Here is a 17,657-nt window from a genome sequence, read left to right on the forward strand (position 1 = left end):
AGCCCATCCTGGCCCACCAGGCCAGGAGGTCGATGTTCCCAATTAGAACAGCCAGTTGACAGAGAGGACCACATGGCCGGCCCCACTATGAGACACTACATCCCTCACAGACCCATAGCCCTACAGGCGACAACACCGGAGACACAGTGAGGGAATTGCACCTAATCGGATCCGCCACACCGAGGCAAAATACTAAGGAGGTACAACAGAACAACAGCAAGGGAATGGAACGTCAAGGTCTCCAGGGAAAGCTGAAGGTGGACTTTGGGGCCAGGGCGTGGTGCCCCAATAGACTGAACTGGACAACACTCCTAAAGGCCAACAAACAATCCTTGAACTAACTACAAGCTTTTCTTTCTTGTGTTTTGTTTTTGTCATTGGTTTGTTGTTGTTTTGTTGTATATTGTTGCTTGGTTGTGCTCTGTCTTGTTTTTGTGCATGTTTATTATCTCCACAGGTCTGTCTAAATAAGATAGGCTGGATGAACAATCTGGAGGAGAAAACAACAGGACCAATAGTTCCGTGGGGACATAGGAGATGGGGGGGGGGTTGGGGGAAAGGTAGTGGTGTTAATAAACCCAGGGACAAGGGAACAAGTGATCCAAATCGGTGGTGAGAAGGGTGTGGGAGGCCTGGTTGGGCATGATCAAAGGTAATGTCACTAAGAGGAATTGCTGAAACCCTGGTGGGGACTGAGCATGTTAGTGGGACAGGAGGGAAGTCAAAGGAAATAGAGGAAAGAGGTGGGAGGCAGAGGGCATTTATAGAGGTCTAGATAAATACATGTACATATGCAAATATATTTATACATGAAGATGGGGAAATATATTTATGTGCATATATTTATAAGGTTAGTATTAAGGCAGCAGAGGGACATTGGACCTCCACTCAAGTACTCCCTCAGTGCAAGAATACTTTCTTCTATTAAATTGGCATTCTATGATGCTCACCTTCCCAACACAACCGCTGAAGACAAAGTGGGAGAACAACTAAATGTGGTGAAGAAAGCTGATGGTGCCCGGCTATCAAAAGAGATAGCATCTGGGGTCTTAAAGGTTTGAAGGTAAACAAGCGGCCATCTGGCTCAGAAGCAATAAAGCCCACATGGAAGAAGCACACCAGCCTGTGTGACCAAGAGGTGTTGAAGGGATGTTATCAGGCATCAAAAAACAAAAAAATCGTATCATTTTGTGCTCACCTCCCTGATATGATTGCTGAAGACAGATGGGTGCATAAGCAGATATGGTGAAGAAAGCTGATGGTGTCCGGCTTGGCAGGTAAACAAGCGGCCATCTAGCTCAGAAGCAACAAAGCCCACATGGAAGAAGCACACCAGCCTGTGCGATCACACGGTATCAAGGGATCAGGTATCAGGCATCATCAGAACAAAAATCTTATCATAGTGAATGAGGGGGTGGTGCCGAGTGGAGACCCAAGGCCCATTTGTAGGCCACTGCTCATCCCCTTACAGAAGGGTCTTGGGGAGGAGACAAGACAGTCAGGGTGCAACATAGCAATGTCCTCTAGTTCCTAAATGTTTCCTCACCCCACTCCCACTGTCATGATCTGAATCTTACCTTGCAAGCCTGACTAGACCAGAGGATGTACACTGGTACATATGGGAACTGGAAACACAGGGAAGCAGGGCGGATGATCCCCTCAGGACCAGTGGAGTGAGTGGCGATACTGGGAGGGCTTAGGGAGGGTGGGTTGGAAAGGGGTCCTATTTCAAGGACCTGCATTTGACCTCCTCCCTGGGGGACATACAACAAAAAAGTGGGGGAAGGGAGATGTGGGACAGAGCAAGATATGACAAAATAATAATTTATAAATTATCAGGGGTTCATGAGGGAGGTGGGAGTGGGGAGGGAGGGGACAAAAATGAGGAACTGATGCCAGGGGCTTGGGTGGAGAGCAAATGTTCTGAGAATGATGAGGGCAACAAATGTGCTTTACACAATTGATGTATGTATGGATTGAGATGGGTGGTGTATGAGTCCCTAATAAAATGATTTTTTAAATAAATATAAGAGTTACAGTCTCGGAAACCCACAGGGGCAGTTCTGCCCTGTTCTAGAGGGTGACTGTGAGTCAGCATCGACTCGACGGCAGGGAGTTTGGCTTGGTTTTTGCTACTTTCTGTCTATATTACCTATCTGCTCACCTGTGCATCTGTGCTTCCATGTGTCCGTCTGTCTGTGTGTTCCCTTCTACGGATCTTTTCCAGAACATTCTAGTTGCTTGTCCCCCCACCCCTAACTCTCACCTCTCCCTACCCCCTTTCCCCAGCTTCTGTGTCACCACTGAAGTCTGCTGCTTTCTGCTTTCACTCCTACGGTTCTTCTCAAACAATGGTCTCCTACAGGATTGTCTCTGCAGCACCCGCTCACTTCACTCGGCCCAACAGCTTCCAGACTGTCCATGCCGGGCTGTGTGAGCAGGACCGTGATTAGAGGGGTGCATGGCTTTCCCGTGTGCCCGTCCACTCCTCCCTGGTGGGCATGTGGGCAGTTCCACCTTCGTATCCCCCTGACTAGTGCTGCAGAGACCACGCTGTGCTTGACTCTGCTCCTGGCTGGCTCCTTGTGTCCTAGGGCATCTACCAAGTAGACGGCGGGGTCTCACCGTACAAAGCCTATTTCTTGACAGCAAAAAATAATAAATCCTCTATAGACTGGCCAGATTCCCCCCGCCCTCACCCCCCCCCCCCCACACACAGGCTGGCAGGCAGGAGGGGGAAAGGCGTGAGAGGGTAGCCACAGGGTGCCAGCAAGATCAAGCTATGAGATGGGGGCGCCCCTCACCCCCATCTCAATTACTCAGGTCCTTTTTGGTTCACCGCCGCCCCAAGTGGCAGGTTAGAGTCGCCCCCGTGGGTTCGAGACTGTAAATCTTTACAGGAGTAGAAAGCCTCGACTTTCTCCTTTGGCAGTGTTGGTGGTTTCGAACGTTTAACTTAAGAACCGCAGTCCAACGCGTCACCATGACACGGCCAGTGCTCCCAGCTGTCGCCGCTTGGGAAAGCAGATGACCAGGGAACAGTAAGCGTCTGCCTTTCTTGTTTAGTTCCACTCATTACCTGGATAAGAGGAACCCTGGTGGCGCCGTGCGTTAAGCGTTGGCACGTGAACCGCCAGGTCGGCGGTTCAAACCCGCCAGCCCTCTGCTCCCTGCAGTGATGCAGTCTAGGAAGGCCCAGCAGCAGGCACAGGGTGAGGGGCCAGGCCCCGCCCGGGCGGAGGGTGCGCTCCGCATCGGAGCATCTGCGAGCGAGCTGCCTGCCCATTGGTGGGCGCCGCCTGTGCGGGCCGCCCTGCAGCCAATCGTAGCCGTGGGGCGGGGCCGGCCGGCTGGTCCTGCGCTGAGCCAGGAGGGCCGGATGCCGGGCGGGGCACTGCGGCCGCCGCTTGTCCATCCCGCGAGGGCCGGGTGCTGGGCGCCCTGACCGGCGAGGTGACCATGCAGGAACCCCTGCTGGGAGCCGAGGGCCCGGCTTATGACACCTTTCCTGAGCCAGAGAGCAGGACACGGATCCGGTGAGAGTGACTGGGCTTGGGCTGCGGGTGGTGATGGTGGGCGTACCTGGTCTTCAGGGGATGGTCACCAAGCGGCTATCTGGTCACCTCCTGCCGGAGGCACCACGGTCTGCCACGGGGCACAGACAGGGAGGACTGGGCCCAGAGAAGGTGAGGGGCTGACCTAGAGTCACACAGCTGGCCATGCTGCCAGACCTACATCCACATCCCAAGCCACCTTGCCGGGAACAGGAGCCCCAGGGCCAGGACTGCCCGGGACTGTCTCGCGAGTGCCTGAGCCCTCAGTCTAGGCCCCCGTGCTCTGCCTGCTGAGCCGAGCTAACTGGGCCCTGGGCGGGCAGCAGGAGTGGAGGCAGGACTCACACCTGGTCCTCTGCACCCACCTCCAGAACGCTGCAGAACTTGAGGGTGTACCTGGCCACCCTGGCCGCTGTGCTGGGAAATTTCAGCTTCGGATATGCCATGGTGTACACGTCCCCGGTCATCCCGGCCCTGGAGCAAGCCTCGGGCCCAGACCTGCATCTGACTAAATCCCAGGCTTCCTGGTTCGGGGTAAGGGCTGCACTGTAAGGGGGGTTGGCGAGTGGGTAGGGGATGGGGGCACTGAGCAAGGTGCCCAGACATCCAGGTCCTAGGCCGCCCCTCCTCCACCTGCTCCAGGCGCTGCTGCTAGGGTTGGGGTGGGTGGGCAGGCAAGGGCCCTGAAACTGAAGGGGGAAGTGAAAGTGATGGGTTCCCCAGACCACACCCACAGCTGCTGCCTGGCAACTCCGAGGACAGCGGGTGTCTGAGCCTGAGGACCCTGTCACACACAGGGCCAGGACAGACTGGGAATAAATGCCAAGCCAAAGCCCACCGCCCTCAGGGGATTCTGACTCACAGCAACCCCGGAGGCAGAGTGGGGTTTCGAGACTCAGTTTCTGTGGGAGCAGAGGGTGGTGGGCTCAAACTTCCCACCCTAGCAGCCCAGCTTTTAACCCATCAACCCACCAGGTTCTCCTTGAACTAGTGAAGGCCGCTTGCCAAGCTGAGGGTCTAGAATGATCTTGGTAGATAACTGGCAAAAATAAGCATTTGGGGTCTAAAGGATAGGTGCGAGGTTTGAGTCTTCCCCAGAGGTGCTGTGGGAAAAAGGGCCCGGTGGTCAGCTTTCGAATCCCGCCGCAGAGAACTCCATGGAGCACGGTCCCCCTCTGACACAGGGGGAGCGGGTCATGCATGAGTCAACTTCAGGGCAGCTGATACTCAAACCCCCCAATCTCGAATCTTGGGGCCATATCATCCCAGAGTTGCGAATGAACATATTAAATGTTACACACACCAGGAGGACAAAACCACCGTGGACGCGTGGCCTCCGCCTCCTCCCTAGAGCAGGACTCTTTCCAGGGCCTCCCTAATAAATGGCTGTCCATATGCTGCTTGATTACTTCTGGAGACTGGGGACTCACTACCACTAGTGGCTTGAGTCCAGGGCTCAGCCCCAGGAAGAAGCTGACTCTCGTGTCCCTGTCTCCACAGTCTGTGTTCACCTTGGGTGCAGCGGCCGGGGGTCTCAGTGCCATGCTGCTCAGTGACCTCCTGGGCAGGAAGGTCAGCATCATGTTCTCCGCGGTCCCCTCAGTGGCCGGCTATGCACTCCTGGCAGGCGCCCATGGCTTCTGGATGCTGCTGCTGGGGAGAATACTGACGGGTTTCGCCGGGGGGCTCACGGCCGCCTGCATCCCGGTGAGGCCAGACCCTCACTGCCTTCTACCCAGCCCGCCTGGCCCCTACCCCCCTCCACCCAGTCCGCCTGACCTCCCTGCCTTCCACCACCAGGGCGGTCACTTAGGGGAAAGCTGCCCCATGCTCTCATCCCTAGACTTCCCCTCCTGTGGGCTCTTGCCACACAGAGCATTTCTTAACTGGGGAAAATCCGTATTAGCAAGGCAGGGAGAGGAAGTCACAGCATCTTCTCTTACCCAACCATCTCTCCTGGGCTGGGGGAGCACAGTAGGCAGAGAAGGGGACCAAGAACCTGTGGACGGCAGGGAGCAGGGATGGCGGATGGCCCTGGGCTGACTTATTCCTGCCATCTGCCCACTTGACAACTAGGGAAACTGAGGCCAGGGGCAGGTCAGGCAGTGGGTCCTGAGCGGGGACCCTGCGTTCCTCTCACCAGGGGCTCTGTGATGCAGGTGTACGTATCTGAGATCTCTCCCCCTGGAGTTCGAGGGACCCTGGGGGCCACCCCCCAGCTCATGGCTGTATTTGGATCCCTGTCCCTCTACGCCCTTGGTGAGTGGCCTGCAGACCAGAGCTGGGCAGCTCCAGCTGAGGCTTCTTGTGCCGTGGGCACCAGGCAGCATCTGCCTTCAATGGACATACACAGCCTGCCTGTCTGGGCAGTGGGAAGGTTTGGCGACTCGAGATAAGGGTTCAGCTGCCCGGGGTGGGGTTGGGGGTGGGGGCGGACAGGCAGTTGGGATACAGTGGGGGTCTGGGCCTTGCCTGCTCATCCTGTCACTCCAAGGTGCCATGGTCCCCAGGCCCTCCAACGAAGGCCTGTCACTGTGTGAGCCCCGTTCTAGCGGCTGCACAGTTCTTGGCAGCTTCCCTCTTAGCACCCAACCCTGGGCCCTCAGGGGTCTTTCTGCAGGGGGTGGTGCTTGGACCAGGCCTTGAGTGTGGACAAGGAGGGAGGGGGCTCTGTGTCTGGCCTGGCTGCCTGCCTTGACCCGGCCTCCCCACCCCCCACCCCAGGCCTCCGGCTGCCATGGCGCTGGCTTGCTGTAGCTGGCGAGGTGCCCGTGTTCATTATGGTCCTGCTGCTCAGCTTCATGCCCAACTCGCCACGTTACCTGCTCTCGCGGGGCAGGGACGCTGAGGCCCGGCGCGCACTAGCCTGGCTGCGAGGGGCCCATGCCGACATCCGCTGGGAGTTTGAGCAGATTCAGAATCACGTGCAGAGCCAGGTAGGAGGGCCCCCAGCCGGCTCCGAGCCCAGGGGCTGTTTCTGGAACTCAGGCACAATGGCACCCAGGACGGGGTGGTCATGACGGGTGGTGGGCAGGTGGGCCCAGGTGCACCCAGATGTGCAGTGGACACCTGGGGGCATAGGCCAACCCCCCTCTCCTCTCCCTGAGCCTGAGAATAGAGGTGGGTGGACATGTTCCCAGAGTCAGAGGGCACCACTGGGCCAGGAACTTTCCCCAGAACGGGCAGAAAGGGGTTCTCCTCACCAGCCTTGGGGGCCAGGCCAGGGCAGCAGCTCTGGGCTGCCGCCACGCCCCCTCAGCGGCAGCCTCATTTCTCCAGAACAGCCGCATGTCCTGGGCTGAGATCCGGGACCCGCACGTGGCCCGCCCCATCGCCATCGCCTTGCTGATGCGATTTCTGCAGCAGCTGACCGGCATCACGCCCATCCTGGTCTATTTACAGTCCATCTTCGCCAGCACAGCGGTCGTGCTGGTGAGGCCCCGCCCAGCCAGCGCACGGTTCGGGGGAGGGCGTGGTGTGGTCCAGAGTGGAGTCTCCCAACATGGCATCTGCATCCACTCCCACTGGACTCCTGCTTTGGCCAGATGCCAGAGCCCAGCAGACAGACAAAGAGGGCCCAGCCAGGGGTCTGAGCTGTTCTGTGCTGCTCACATGTTCCCGGAGTCATGTGTTAGATAGCATGTCCCCACATGGTGCTGACAAGTAAAGGACATGCAAACCGAGTTAGGCTCCACCCTGGGGGCCCCCCTCTCCCTGGCGCACCTCTACTATCACTCTCAGGACCAGGAGGCCAAGCAGTTTTTAAAATTGTCTTAAAGTAAAATAGGGGCCCTGGTAGTGCGGTGGTATAAGCACTCGACCACTAACCACAAGGTCAGTGGTTTGAACCCACCAACCACTCCTTAGGAGCAAGGCGAGGCCGGCTGCTTCTTGAGATGAGTGCAGGGCACCCTCAGTGGCAGTTCTCGGCCCTTGGAGCCTAGATGGCAGTGGGTTCCTGGGAAAGGCACAGGATTCCCAAGGAAACCAGTGAACTGGGAAGGGAAGCTGGGGGGAGGGGGACCCGCCACTTGAGAGGGCAGCCTTGGCCCCCTCGACCTCCTCCACTTCCGCATCTGCGTGGCAGAGATAGCCCAGGGCTTGCAGATGGAAACAGAAGATTAATAAGACACGAGGGCCCGGACTTGGCCCTGCAGGGAAGGGGGCGGGGTGACTCTCAGGCGGTGGCCCCTCCCTGCAGCCCCCCAAGGATGACGCAGCCATCGTGGGGGCCGTGCGCCTCTTCTCAGTGCTGATCGCCGTCCTGGCCATGGACCTGGCTGGCCGCAAGGTGCTGCTCTTTGTCTCGGGTGAGGCTCCCTCGGCCGCTGGGCGATCCCACCCTGGCAGGAGGGTGCAGGGGGTGCACTTGGGGAGGAGCTTCCTGGGAGAGGCCTGCTCACGCCCCACCTACATCCCCAGCATCCATCATGTTTGCTGCCAACCTGACGCTGGGGCTGTATGTCCAGTTGGGGCCGAAGCCGCCGACCCCCAATGACACCCTGAGCCTGGAGAGCCTGCCCCTGGGGGGTGCCGGGCAGCCCCTGGCCTCACCTGCCAACTACCTCACCCTGGTGCCCCTGCTAGCCGCCATGTCCTTCATCATGGGTAGGTGGCCACAGCTCCCGAGAACTGGGAAGTCGGGGCCGTGTACACCCTGGGCAGCGGGTGGAGGCTGTGGACCTCCTGGGTGTCCCCAGCCTGCTGGCCTTCTCTGCAGGCTACGCCATGGGCTGGGGTCCCATCACCTGGCTGCTCATGTCGGAGATCCTGCCGCTGCGGGCACGTGGCGTGGCCTCGGGGCTCTGCGTGCTGGCCAGCTGGCTGACTGCCTTCGCCCTCACCCAGTCCTTCCTGCCTGCCGTGGTGAGTGCTTGCTGCCTCCAGGCCCCACCACTCCTGGAAGCACGCACACTAAGAACTGTCCCCAGAAGTCGGGCTGGCTAGGGGTCCTGAGGACCCCACCTCTTACTGGTCCAGCTCTCTCCCTGGGTCTGTAGTGGGCCCTCACACCATGGCCCCTGGGACTGCAGCTCTCAGGCTGCAAGCAGGCGTGGGAGCGCATGTGTACACGCACAACACACACACACATTCTACAAATACACGTGCACACAAATACCCATTCCGATAAACAACACACTCATGCAGGCTCACAAACACACTTCTACAAACATGCAAATACCAATTCCTACATACTTGTACACTCAGACTGCACACTCACAACCTCCCATGTGAATCTTCACAATGCATACTCCCATCTTCACTGTCTCCACCCAACACTGGGTGGGTATCCACCTTTACACACACACCGCGCTCACACATACACTCCCACTCCTGCCCAAACCTACACTCACACAACACGGTCACAAACTGACACATCTCACACCAACATGCGCATGGCCCATTCTCACACATGCATCAATCTCACCTGCCCCCATGAGCTCACATACCATCTCAAATGCACTCCCAGTCATTCCCAAACTCACCCAAGCGCTCATAAAATCTCTCTCAACACAAGCACCCCACACACGCATACACACTGACCTCCTGCTGGCATGAAGATAAGCAGCATCTCTGGGTCCCACTGCCACGCTCCCACAAGAATTCTGGGGCCTGGGCCCAGTGTCCGCTGGAACTGGTCAGGGAGCAGGTGGAGTGGCCATGAGGGTATACCAAAGTGTGGCAGGCCCTGGGGGCCTGCCGTGGGCAAGGTACTGAGAGGAGGGGCTCCTGGGGCAAGATGGACCCCGCATCTCCAGGGCAGCTTGGGGGTAGGGTAACTCCTGGGGGTGGGGCGAGAGGATCCTAGGTCCTCCTAGTGACCCCCACCTGTCCCTGCTCCCCCCAGAATGCCTTCGGCCTGCAGACACCCTTCTTCTTCTTCACGGCCATCTGCCTGGTCAACCTGGTCTTCACAGGCTGCTGCGTGCCAGAGACCCGGGGCCGCTCCCTGGAGCAGATCGAAGCCTTCTTCCGCACCGGCAGGGGCTCCTTCCTGCGCTAGTCCAGGCCCCTCCTGGGCACCACCACTCAGAACTCCCATCCCACCTGAGACCTAAGAAGCCGGGCTGTCCCACCCACCTCTGACAGGGCACACAGATACCAGGGACAGAGCCCTCTGGGTGACCTTGGGCCTCACTCCTGGTAGATGTGGCCCAAGAGACAGAGTGGGGGGCGGGCTGGAAGGCGGCGATCAGATCAACCACCACCAAGCACCCTCTGCGAGGATGGCGGGTCTGTGTCAATAATGGCAATAATGGCCTGGCTGACACCACAGGGAAGGCTCCAGACCCTCGACCCCCACACCTATCCCCACCTGGCTTCTGGGACCAGAACTCCTGGGCAGATTGTATTCTGTCCCCCTCCACCCCTGTCTGTGAAATAAAGCCACTGGGTGTGAGGGCAGCCCCCAGGAAGAGGGGTGTCTTCCAGGCGGTGGCCCCACTGCAGCCCAGGCAGCTGGACTGGTCCTGGCACTCCAGCCTCGGTCCCCAGGGCCTATGGCCCCCAGCGACGTGTCCCCAGCCTGGAGAGAGGGGTCTGGTCACCCATGGCTGGCCAGGGCAGGCCACTCTCCTGGGAGCCTGCCTCCCCCATGAAGAGCGATGCAAAGTGGCCCCAGGGGACCAGCAGGCGGGCAGTGAGCAGACACATGGCTCCTTTATTGCTCAGAGCACAGCTGGACACACAAGGCAAGGGCTGGGCAGGCCGCAGGCTCAGGGCCTGCCATGGGGGGCCACCCCCAACCTGCCTCTGAGGCCAGTGTGTGGGCCTGAGCATTGGGCTCCCACCCATCTCTGGCAGAGGGCTGCCAGAGGAAGCAGCCCAGCAAGGTAAGCAGGCTGAGTGTCCCACTCCCACCCCTGGAAGGGAGACAGGTCTTAGTCACTGCATACCTGGACGGACAGACGGACACACACACACACACACACACACACGTGCGCAGGCCTAAAATCCCTTAGCCCTTGGAGCCAGCACTGGCCTGAGGAAGGTGGCACTGGAGGCCCGAGTGCCCACCAGACTCAGCCTGGTCAGGAGGGACAAGGTGACAAAGACACTAACCAGACTCGTGCCTAGAGGCCCAGCCTGGGCACCCTCACCAGTGCGCTGGGGGCCGGGGCCTCAGCACGCTTCCCTCCCGGCTTCTCAGCTCTGACAGAGGGCTGATTCGGGTGGGGGGAGCGGGGGAAGCGCTGCTCCACCTGGTTCTGTAGCAGGAGCACCTCGTGGGGAAACCTGAGTCGGTCAATGGCCTTGACTGAGGCCTGGTGGGGCGTGGCCATCCCTCAGACAGGAGAATCTGCTCTTGCCCTGCAGAGCCCTGGGCCTGAGGCAGAGGGTGCAGGGAGCAGACAGACCGGGCCCCCAGGGACGTCCAGGCTGCTCATAGAGGGGCAGGGCGGATCATGGGAGAACCGTATGTCACCCCAATGGACAGCAGGGGCAGTGGGGAAAGGGACTCCCAGGGGAAGCCTTGCCACCCTGTCTGCTCCCTCGACAGATGGGCAGAGGTCACCCAGGGTTACCAGCCTTTTCTGCCTGGAGAGCTGGCAGCTGGCCCTGGGAGGTGTGGGCCGGCCACCAGGGTGCTCCTGTTGGCCAGCAGCAGGTCCCCAGCTGGGCTGCCTCACTGGAGGGCACTGCGTGCTCCCTCCAGGCCAGCTGGGGGGTGGTTTCCACTGTGGGGCACAGCCCCTTGCTGCCCCTGTGTCTGCCAGCTGCCCAGTCAGGGACACTAGAGGAGGAGTCCGGTGTGGGACGCCGACCCTGGCAGGCACCACGTGAGTGCGTGTGTCACAGCTCCCCCTCCAGGGTCCCCGTGAGCTGCTCCTCATCTGCCTGTTGCCTCTGCTGCTGGATCCTGGCGTAGGAGATGGCGTCGCCCCTGGGGGACCAAGAAGGGTGTCAGCAGGGCGGGCCCCCAACACCTGCCCTGATGCTGGCCCCCAGTCAAAGGGTAGGAGAGGTGTCGGGCTCTGCAGAGGCCTGGGGGCAGCTCTGGAAGCCAGTTCACCGCAGGCTGTGATGGGGCAGCGCTGGCTACCCCGGAAGCCCCTGCTTCCCTCACGGCACCCTTAGCATCTGCCTCCATGGCAGCAGGACAGTGCCCCTCTCAGCCCCCCGCCCCCCCAAGAGCCGCGGCAGAGGCAGGAAACCCTCCCAGACAGCCCCAGCCCCCAGCCCGAGAGCAGAGGCAGACGCACTTCTTGCCCAGAGCAGAGAGTCCGTACAGCACACCGGTGGCAAAGGCGATGGCATTCCCCAGCAGAGTGGTCAGCGTCAGGCTGATGACAACGGGGACGATGGCCATCCTGGGGAGAGATGCAGGCCCAGGCTCCACTCCCAGCCCCGGCCAGCCAGCCCTGGCTGACCCCTGGCGGCCCGGAGCCCCTGCCCCTGTCCGTGTCTGCCAGCCTGTGCAGAGTCCTCCTCTGGCCAGGAGACCCCACCCAGAGGGAGGCTGTGACGGTGGTCGTGTGACTTCCTGGACCCTGGGGCCAGACCACGTGGAGAGGTCTGTGGTTCTAACCCTTCCCTCAGATGCACTGAAGGACTCACCGCTCGTTAGCAGCTCTGGTGGCGCTGTGGTTAAGCACTTGACTGCTAGCTGAACATTAGTTTGATCCAGCAGCGGCTCCATGCATGGGAGACTGAGGCCATGTGCTCAGTAGACATTCCCAGCCCTGGCGTCCCTGTGGGCAGTCCTGCTCTGCCCCGCAGGTGAGAGTCTGAACCAGCAGCAACGGGCTGGGCTGGGTCTGGTTCTATCCAGGCAGTAACTCCAAAACCCAAGTTCACCACCATCGAGTCGACGCCGACTCACACAGGGTGGGAAAGAACTGCCCCTGTGGATTTCCAAGGCTGTAACCCTTACAGAAATAGAAAGTCTAGTCTTTCTCCTGCAGAGCGGCTGGTGGTTTTGAACTGCTGGCTTTGCCGGTAGCGGCCCAGGGATAACCACTGTGCTGTCACTCACTCAGTGTCACTGAGGGATGCTGACTCCCAGAGACCCTGCAGGACAGGGGAGCACTGTCCTGGTGGGTTCTTAGACAGTGACTCTAATGGGAGTAGAGAGCCTCGTCTTTCTCCTGAGGAGTGAGTGGGGGTTCTGAACGGCTGACCTTGCCCATCACAGGCCAAAGTGGGGCCACGACACCACCAGGGCTCCAGCCGTGTCTCAACAAAGAAGCCACCCCAAAGTAAAATGCACACAACCCTGGGTCTCATTGTCACAAGGTTCCAGGAATAGCCCAAGCCACATCTGTCTGGTCCTAATGACAGTCTGGTGGCAGTGGGTGCCCCACTCACTGCCAGGCAGTCAATTCTGACCCACAGCAACCCTTGAGGGCAGCGTAGAATTGCCCCTGTGGGTTTCCAAGACCGTAACTCTATGGGAGCAGAAAGCCCTATCTTTCCCCTGCAGCGGGGCTACTGATTTCCATCTGCCACCCTGCAGTCATCAGCCCCATGTGTCACTGCACGACCACAGCTCCACGGAGAGCTGGAGAGGGTGTCCAACGCTGTCAGGCTACATGGATGCAAACAGCCTTTGCTTTCTCCCTTGGGGCAGCCGGTGAGTTTGAATCACCAGCCTCGCAGATAGCAGCCCCACAGTACACCAGAGCTCCGTCACTCAAGCTTAAATACTGATGGTGACGGTTCCTGACGGCGCGCCAGGCTGAGATTCCCCGGGGGTGCTGGAGATGTCTCACTGCTGCCCTGTGCTTCCCAGCTGCCCCACCGGGTGACGCCGTAGCATGGTGGGGCAGCCTGGCTCTTCCTGCCCGCAGAGCAGGGGCCCTGGGGGCTCTCCACCTCTCTGAAGACCTCTGTCACAAGCAGTCTTGCTGCTGGGTGCAAGCCCCGCTCTGGAAGCTCCTGTCCCTGCCGCTGTCCTGGTGACGCAGGGGGAAGGCCCTTGGGAACGTGAACATGAGGGAAACGTGTACTTCAGGGCCTACGTTCCTGCTCGGCACAAGGAGAACCACCTCAGCGCGCTCGCCCAGTCTGCTAACCATGCCCGGTGTCACTGCCTGAAGGCCACCTTGTCCCTGCACTACCCAGGCTCGCCTACACAGGCCACGGGCCGTCCCACCCTCCCACCGGCAGCCCCTCACCCGCAGTAGAAGGCCGCTTTCTGCCAGGAGCGCAGCCGGTCCACCTTCTCTGACACCAGGTTTGCAAACTCCACGAACTGGCAGCAGAAGGGAGCCTCACACAGCAGCAGGATGAAGGCGTTCATGCTGGGGGGGCGGGGATTACGAGGGCTATGGAGCACAGACTGCCCAAGCCCATGCAGCGAGCTAACTAGTGGCCCCCCCACCCCCACATGTCCCTGGGGCCTGACGGGTAGGTATCAAGATGAAATCCTCCTAGAACTCAGCACGGCACCGAAGCCTGGGGTCCTGTGGGGAGAGGCGGGGCTCATACAAAGAGGGGGCAAGAGGAGGAGGTAGGGCTTCACATGAGGCATGTTGGGGTCACCCCCTGACCTCAGGGGCAAAGGCCATCTCTCCTTAGCACCTCCAGACGGAACCCAAGTGCCACACCGAATTTCTGACCTCCAGATCTACCCTGCCTTCCAGTGGGGGGCAAGGGGGGCTGCCCTGGCTGCCTGTGGCTAGGGGCCCACCCCAGTAAGTCACCTGCTGGCCACTCACTGAGAGCCCTGTCCCTGATGCTTGTCCACTGCCAACCTTGGCCCCAGAAGTCTCCTCCCTCCAGTAGGCCCTCGCTGTCTGATGTGTCTTGTCCACATGGTGGCTTTGGGCACCTTGGGTAAGGCCTACCGGGAAGAGGCATCGGACCCCCTGGAGAGGGGCCCCCCAGGTCTTCCCAGCCCTGACTCTGTGGGGAGTGAGGGCCCACCCCAGACCCCGGCTACTCACATCATCCACACCCCGGCCGCGATGTCGAGAGGGTGGATAGTGACGCAGTTGAAGAGGCCGGAGATAGCGCAGGCTGGAAGGCAAGCAAGATGCGAGGGTGTGAGCAGGTAGGACTGGCCCTCGGGGAGGCCCAGGAGGAGAATCCCCATGTCTTCTTGGCCTGCCCCTCACAACATCCCCCCACCCCCACTTCTGGGGACAGCTGCCTGCCCCAGGCCCTGCTGGACCGGAACAGAACATGAAGTGATGGCTCCGTCCAGACCTCTGGGCAGGAGGTCGGTGCCTCTCCCAGAGATGAGCCACAGTAGAGACACTTGGCTGGGATTTTGGCCGGGACAGGGCCCCTCTAAGGACAGCAGTGTGCATCAGGGAAGGCCAAAGCCACTGTCCGGCTCGGACTCCAGCTAGGGACCTGGCCTCAGCCTTCTTCCCCACCCCCCTACAAAGAAGGTTGCCACAGGTGGCCACCCACCCCCAACCAAGGTAGGGAGGGGCCAGATGGGTGAGGAGGGGTCTCTTGTGGGAGTGGGGTCTAGGAGACCCCTAAAGGGGCTATACCCAGGCCTGGACACCCCCTGCGGCCCCAGGACAGAAGCAGACGAGAACCAGAAGCTCATGAGACCAGGGCTGCGCTGTGTGGAGGGAGCTACAGAACCAGGTGCTGAGGCCCCAGGGGCAGGGTCAGCTGCCATCAGGGTATTAAATGTGCAGCAGCGACCCTGTGCATCTGAACCCTGGGCAGCCACGCCACCTGGGGCGCCCAGCAGTTCTCCAGAGTAACCTTATCCTGATGCAGGCACCAGCGAAGGGATCGGGTGAAGAAGCCCCCGCCATCACGGGGAGCAACCTAGTGTATCCACGTGTCCCTGGCTCTGTCTCCCAGGAGGCCAGCTGACCTGGCGCCGGTCAGGGATACAGAGGCACCAGACTGTCTACCAGCCGGCACTGAGTGCCCTGGACGCCATGCTCCTGTACATGGTGGTTGCACCACATTTGTGCGATGGCGTCTGGCCACCAGGCCCTCACCGCTGTCCGCACAGGCCGGCTCAGTCAGGGTACCCCAACAGCAAAGGGTTCAGATACCTCCAGGGGAGCCCTTTCCATGTGAGAAGGGGTCCTTGTGCCCTGCACCCTCCAGCTGCTCTGCAGAACCTGCCTGCCAGCCCCCACCCCGTCTCAGAGGGTCACGCCCCACCAAAGGGCGGATGTGCCTCATCTCTGAGCACCCTGTCTGTGCTCCCATCCCATCAAGGCCCTGTGGTGCTCCCTTACCACCTGCTAGGTCATTTCAGGGAGATGCCACTACTGTCCTCTGAAGCTTAAGCGACAGCCCACACACAGCTCAGTGACCACCACAGAGTGTGGGGTCAACAGGGTCACAAACACCAAGATGGAAGGACTGTCCCTTCACCACTGACTGCTGTCACTCCAGCCTCACTTTAACCTCCTAGAAAACGCATCCTAGCCTGATCACAAACTGCCAGCCTCTCCATGTGGTCAGAAGCACACTCACTCCGATGGCAGTGACAGGGACTTGGGCCCAGTGTGACGGGGAAGAGCTGTCCATTCCCCCTCTGGCTAAGAACCACCATGATGGCACCTTCCAGGGTGGCACACCTGGACCTCTGCACCCTCCCACCCCACCCCACCCGGCAGCCTGAGGGCCCTGGAAGGCGACCCTTGGCAGTCTGCATTCTCGCAGACTGGTCAGCAGTCACCTGCTCAGGTCCCACCCTCTGTGCACCCACATCAGGGGGCCTGGGGAATCCTGCCAGACAGACCCCAGCCTGCTGTGCCCCTCTCACTGCCAGCCCACAATGGGAAGGTCAGACAGACAGGCCAGACCAGTGAGGGCCAGCCTGCTGCCCATCAGCCAGCTCCAGGCCTCCAGGCAGCCGTCACTCTCACCTGCAGAGAGCCACACGGCTGAGCTCAGTTAGCAAGCACGGGGCTCCCAACGCCAGCTGTTGAGTCAATTCCAACTCAAAGCAGCCCTGCAGGGCAGGGTACTACTGCCCATAGGGTTTCTGGGGCTGTCGGGTTTTGGGAAACACCAGCCTCATTGCTGTCCCTCGGAGTGGCAGGTGGGTTCAAGCCGTCTACCTTTGGGACAGCAGGCCAACACTGGTGCTGTACTACCAAGGCTGTGGGCAGCCTCTCAGTCTCACTTTGACAGGTAGTGCACACCTGCTGATGTTTCGCGGGGGCGATCAGGGCCATAGGGAGGGTGAGGGCTGGAGAGGAGGTTGGAGAGTGGGGGGAGGGGACAAGGCCGCCTCCCTCAGCCTCGACCCAGTGGCCCACCTGACCCTGGACACTGCCTGACCTCTGGTCGCTTCCTAGTCACCTCTTCTGGCCCCAGGCCGGGGCGTGGGTCCATTGCCCACACTTGTAAACAGTCCAGGTAGGGCGCCCTGCTGCCCCCACCCTCCCAAGGGGGCCGGTGAGCTGGCTCCGTGGAGCGCTGGTCCTCACGGGGGCGTGACCGAGCCACTGCAAGGCATGCTGGCTCCGCGAGGGGCGGACCCAGAGCCACCAAGGCCACCAGCCAGACCCCGGGCAGCGCAGTTAAGCTGGGCGCCGCCTCCTGCGCCTCAGGGGTACCCACGTCCCGCAGCGCCGGACCCGCGACCCCGAGGGATGCGGGGCGGGGCGGGGCGGGGCCTGGGTCGCGCATGCGTGCGGCGGCTTGCGGCCCCTCCTCTGGATGGGGTACTCACAGATGGCCCCCAGCACCCCCGACAGGCGACACAGCCAGCGGTACCACCACGTCATGCCCTCATCCTGCGCGGGTGGCGCGGGGCTGGCGGGAGCCGCCGCCGTCCCGCCCGCACCGCTCATGGCGCCGCCGTCCCGCGAAGCCCGCGGCCGCACAAAGGACCGAGCCGGCCTGGCGTCGCTCCGGCGCGAGGCCTTATGGGAGAACTGTCTCATTAGCATAAGAGGCGGGGTCGCAGGACCTCGCGGCGGCCAGCGGACCTTCACATGCGCGTAGAGGGCGGGGCCTGGCGGCAGCGGGACATACCCACCCCTGGCCGGCCGACTGCCAGCTCGGGAAGCCGGGAATGGCACAGGGGCGGCGCCCTCCCAGGTAGGAGCGGCTCTGATTAGCCCAGGGCGACGCCGATGGACAGCGTGGCGCACGGAGTGAACCCTAATATTAGCCTAGGGGGCAGGGCCTGGCGGCGGCGGGACACACCCGCTCCAGGCAGGA

General features: G+C 60.7%; 2 protein-coding genes across 3 annotated transcripts; one reads left to right on the top strand and one right to left on the bottom strand.

The window, feature by feature from the left end:
* The first annotated feature begins 3,373 nt into the window (after positions 1 to 3,373).
* On the top strand, positions 3,374 to 10,023 carry SLC2A6 (solute carrier family 2 member 6). Its single transcript, XM_075559843.1, has 10 exons — positions 3,374 to 3,536; positions 3,926 to 4,088; positions 5,055 to 5,261; positions 5,714 to 5,813; positions 6,279 to 6,490; positions 6,834 to 6,986; positions 7,756 to 7,864; positions 7,977 to 8,162; positions 8,275 to 8,420; positions 9,403 to 10,023. The coding sequence occupies exons 1-10, from the start codon at positions 3,460 to 3,462 to the stop codon at positions 9,556 to 9,558; spliced, it is 1,509 nt and encodes a 502-aa protein (XP_075415958.1). The 5' UTR covers positions 3,374 to 3,459; the 3' UTR covers positions 9,559 to 10,023.
* Positions 10,024 to 11,205: 1,182 nt separating this feature from the next.
* CACFD1 (calcium channel flower domain containing 1) lies at positions 11,206 to 17,344 on the bottom strand. Of its 2 annotated transcripts, XM_075559844.1 has the most exons (5): positions 17,164 to 17,344; positions 14,444 to 14,516; positions 13,673 to 13,798; positions 11,759 to 11,866; positions 11,206 to 11,439 (listed from the first exon to the last, which is right to left on the bottom strand). In XM_075559844.1, the coding sequence occupies exons 1-5, from the start codon at positions 17,282 to 17,284 to the stop codon at positions 11,349 to 11,351; spliced, it is 519 nt and encodes a 172-aa protein (XP_075415959.1). In that variant the 5' UTR covers positions 17,285 to 17,344; the 3' UTR covers positions 11,206 to 11,348. The 2 variants fall into 2 exon arrangements, with proteins under 2 accessions (XP_075415959.1, XP_075415960.1); XM_075559845.1 differs by lacking the exon at positions 13,673 to 13,798.
* Positions 17,345 to 17,657: the final 313 nt, after the last annotated feature.

This window comes from Tenrec ecaudatus, chromosome 10 (assembly GCF_050624435.1).
Source record: "Tenrec ecaudatus isolate mTenEca1 chromosome 10, mTenEca1.hap1, whole genome shotgun sequence".
NCBI classification, from domain to species: domain Eukaryota; kingdom Metazoa; phylum Chordata; class Mammalia; order Afrosoricida; family Tenrecidae; genus Tenrec; species Tenrec ecaudatus.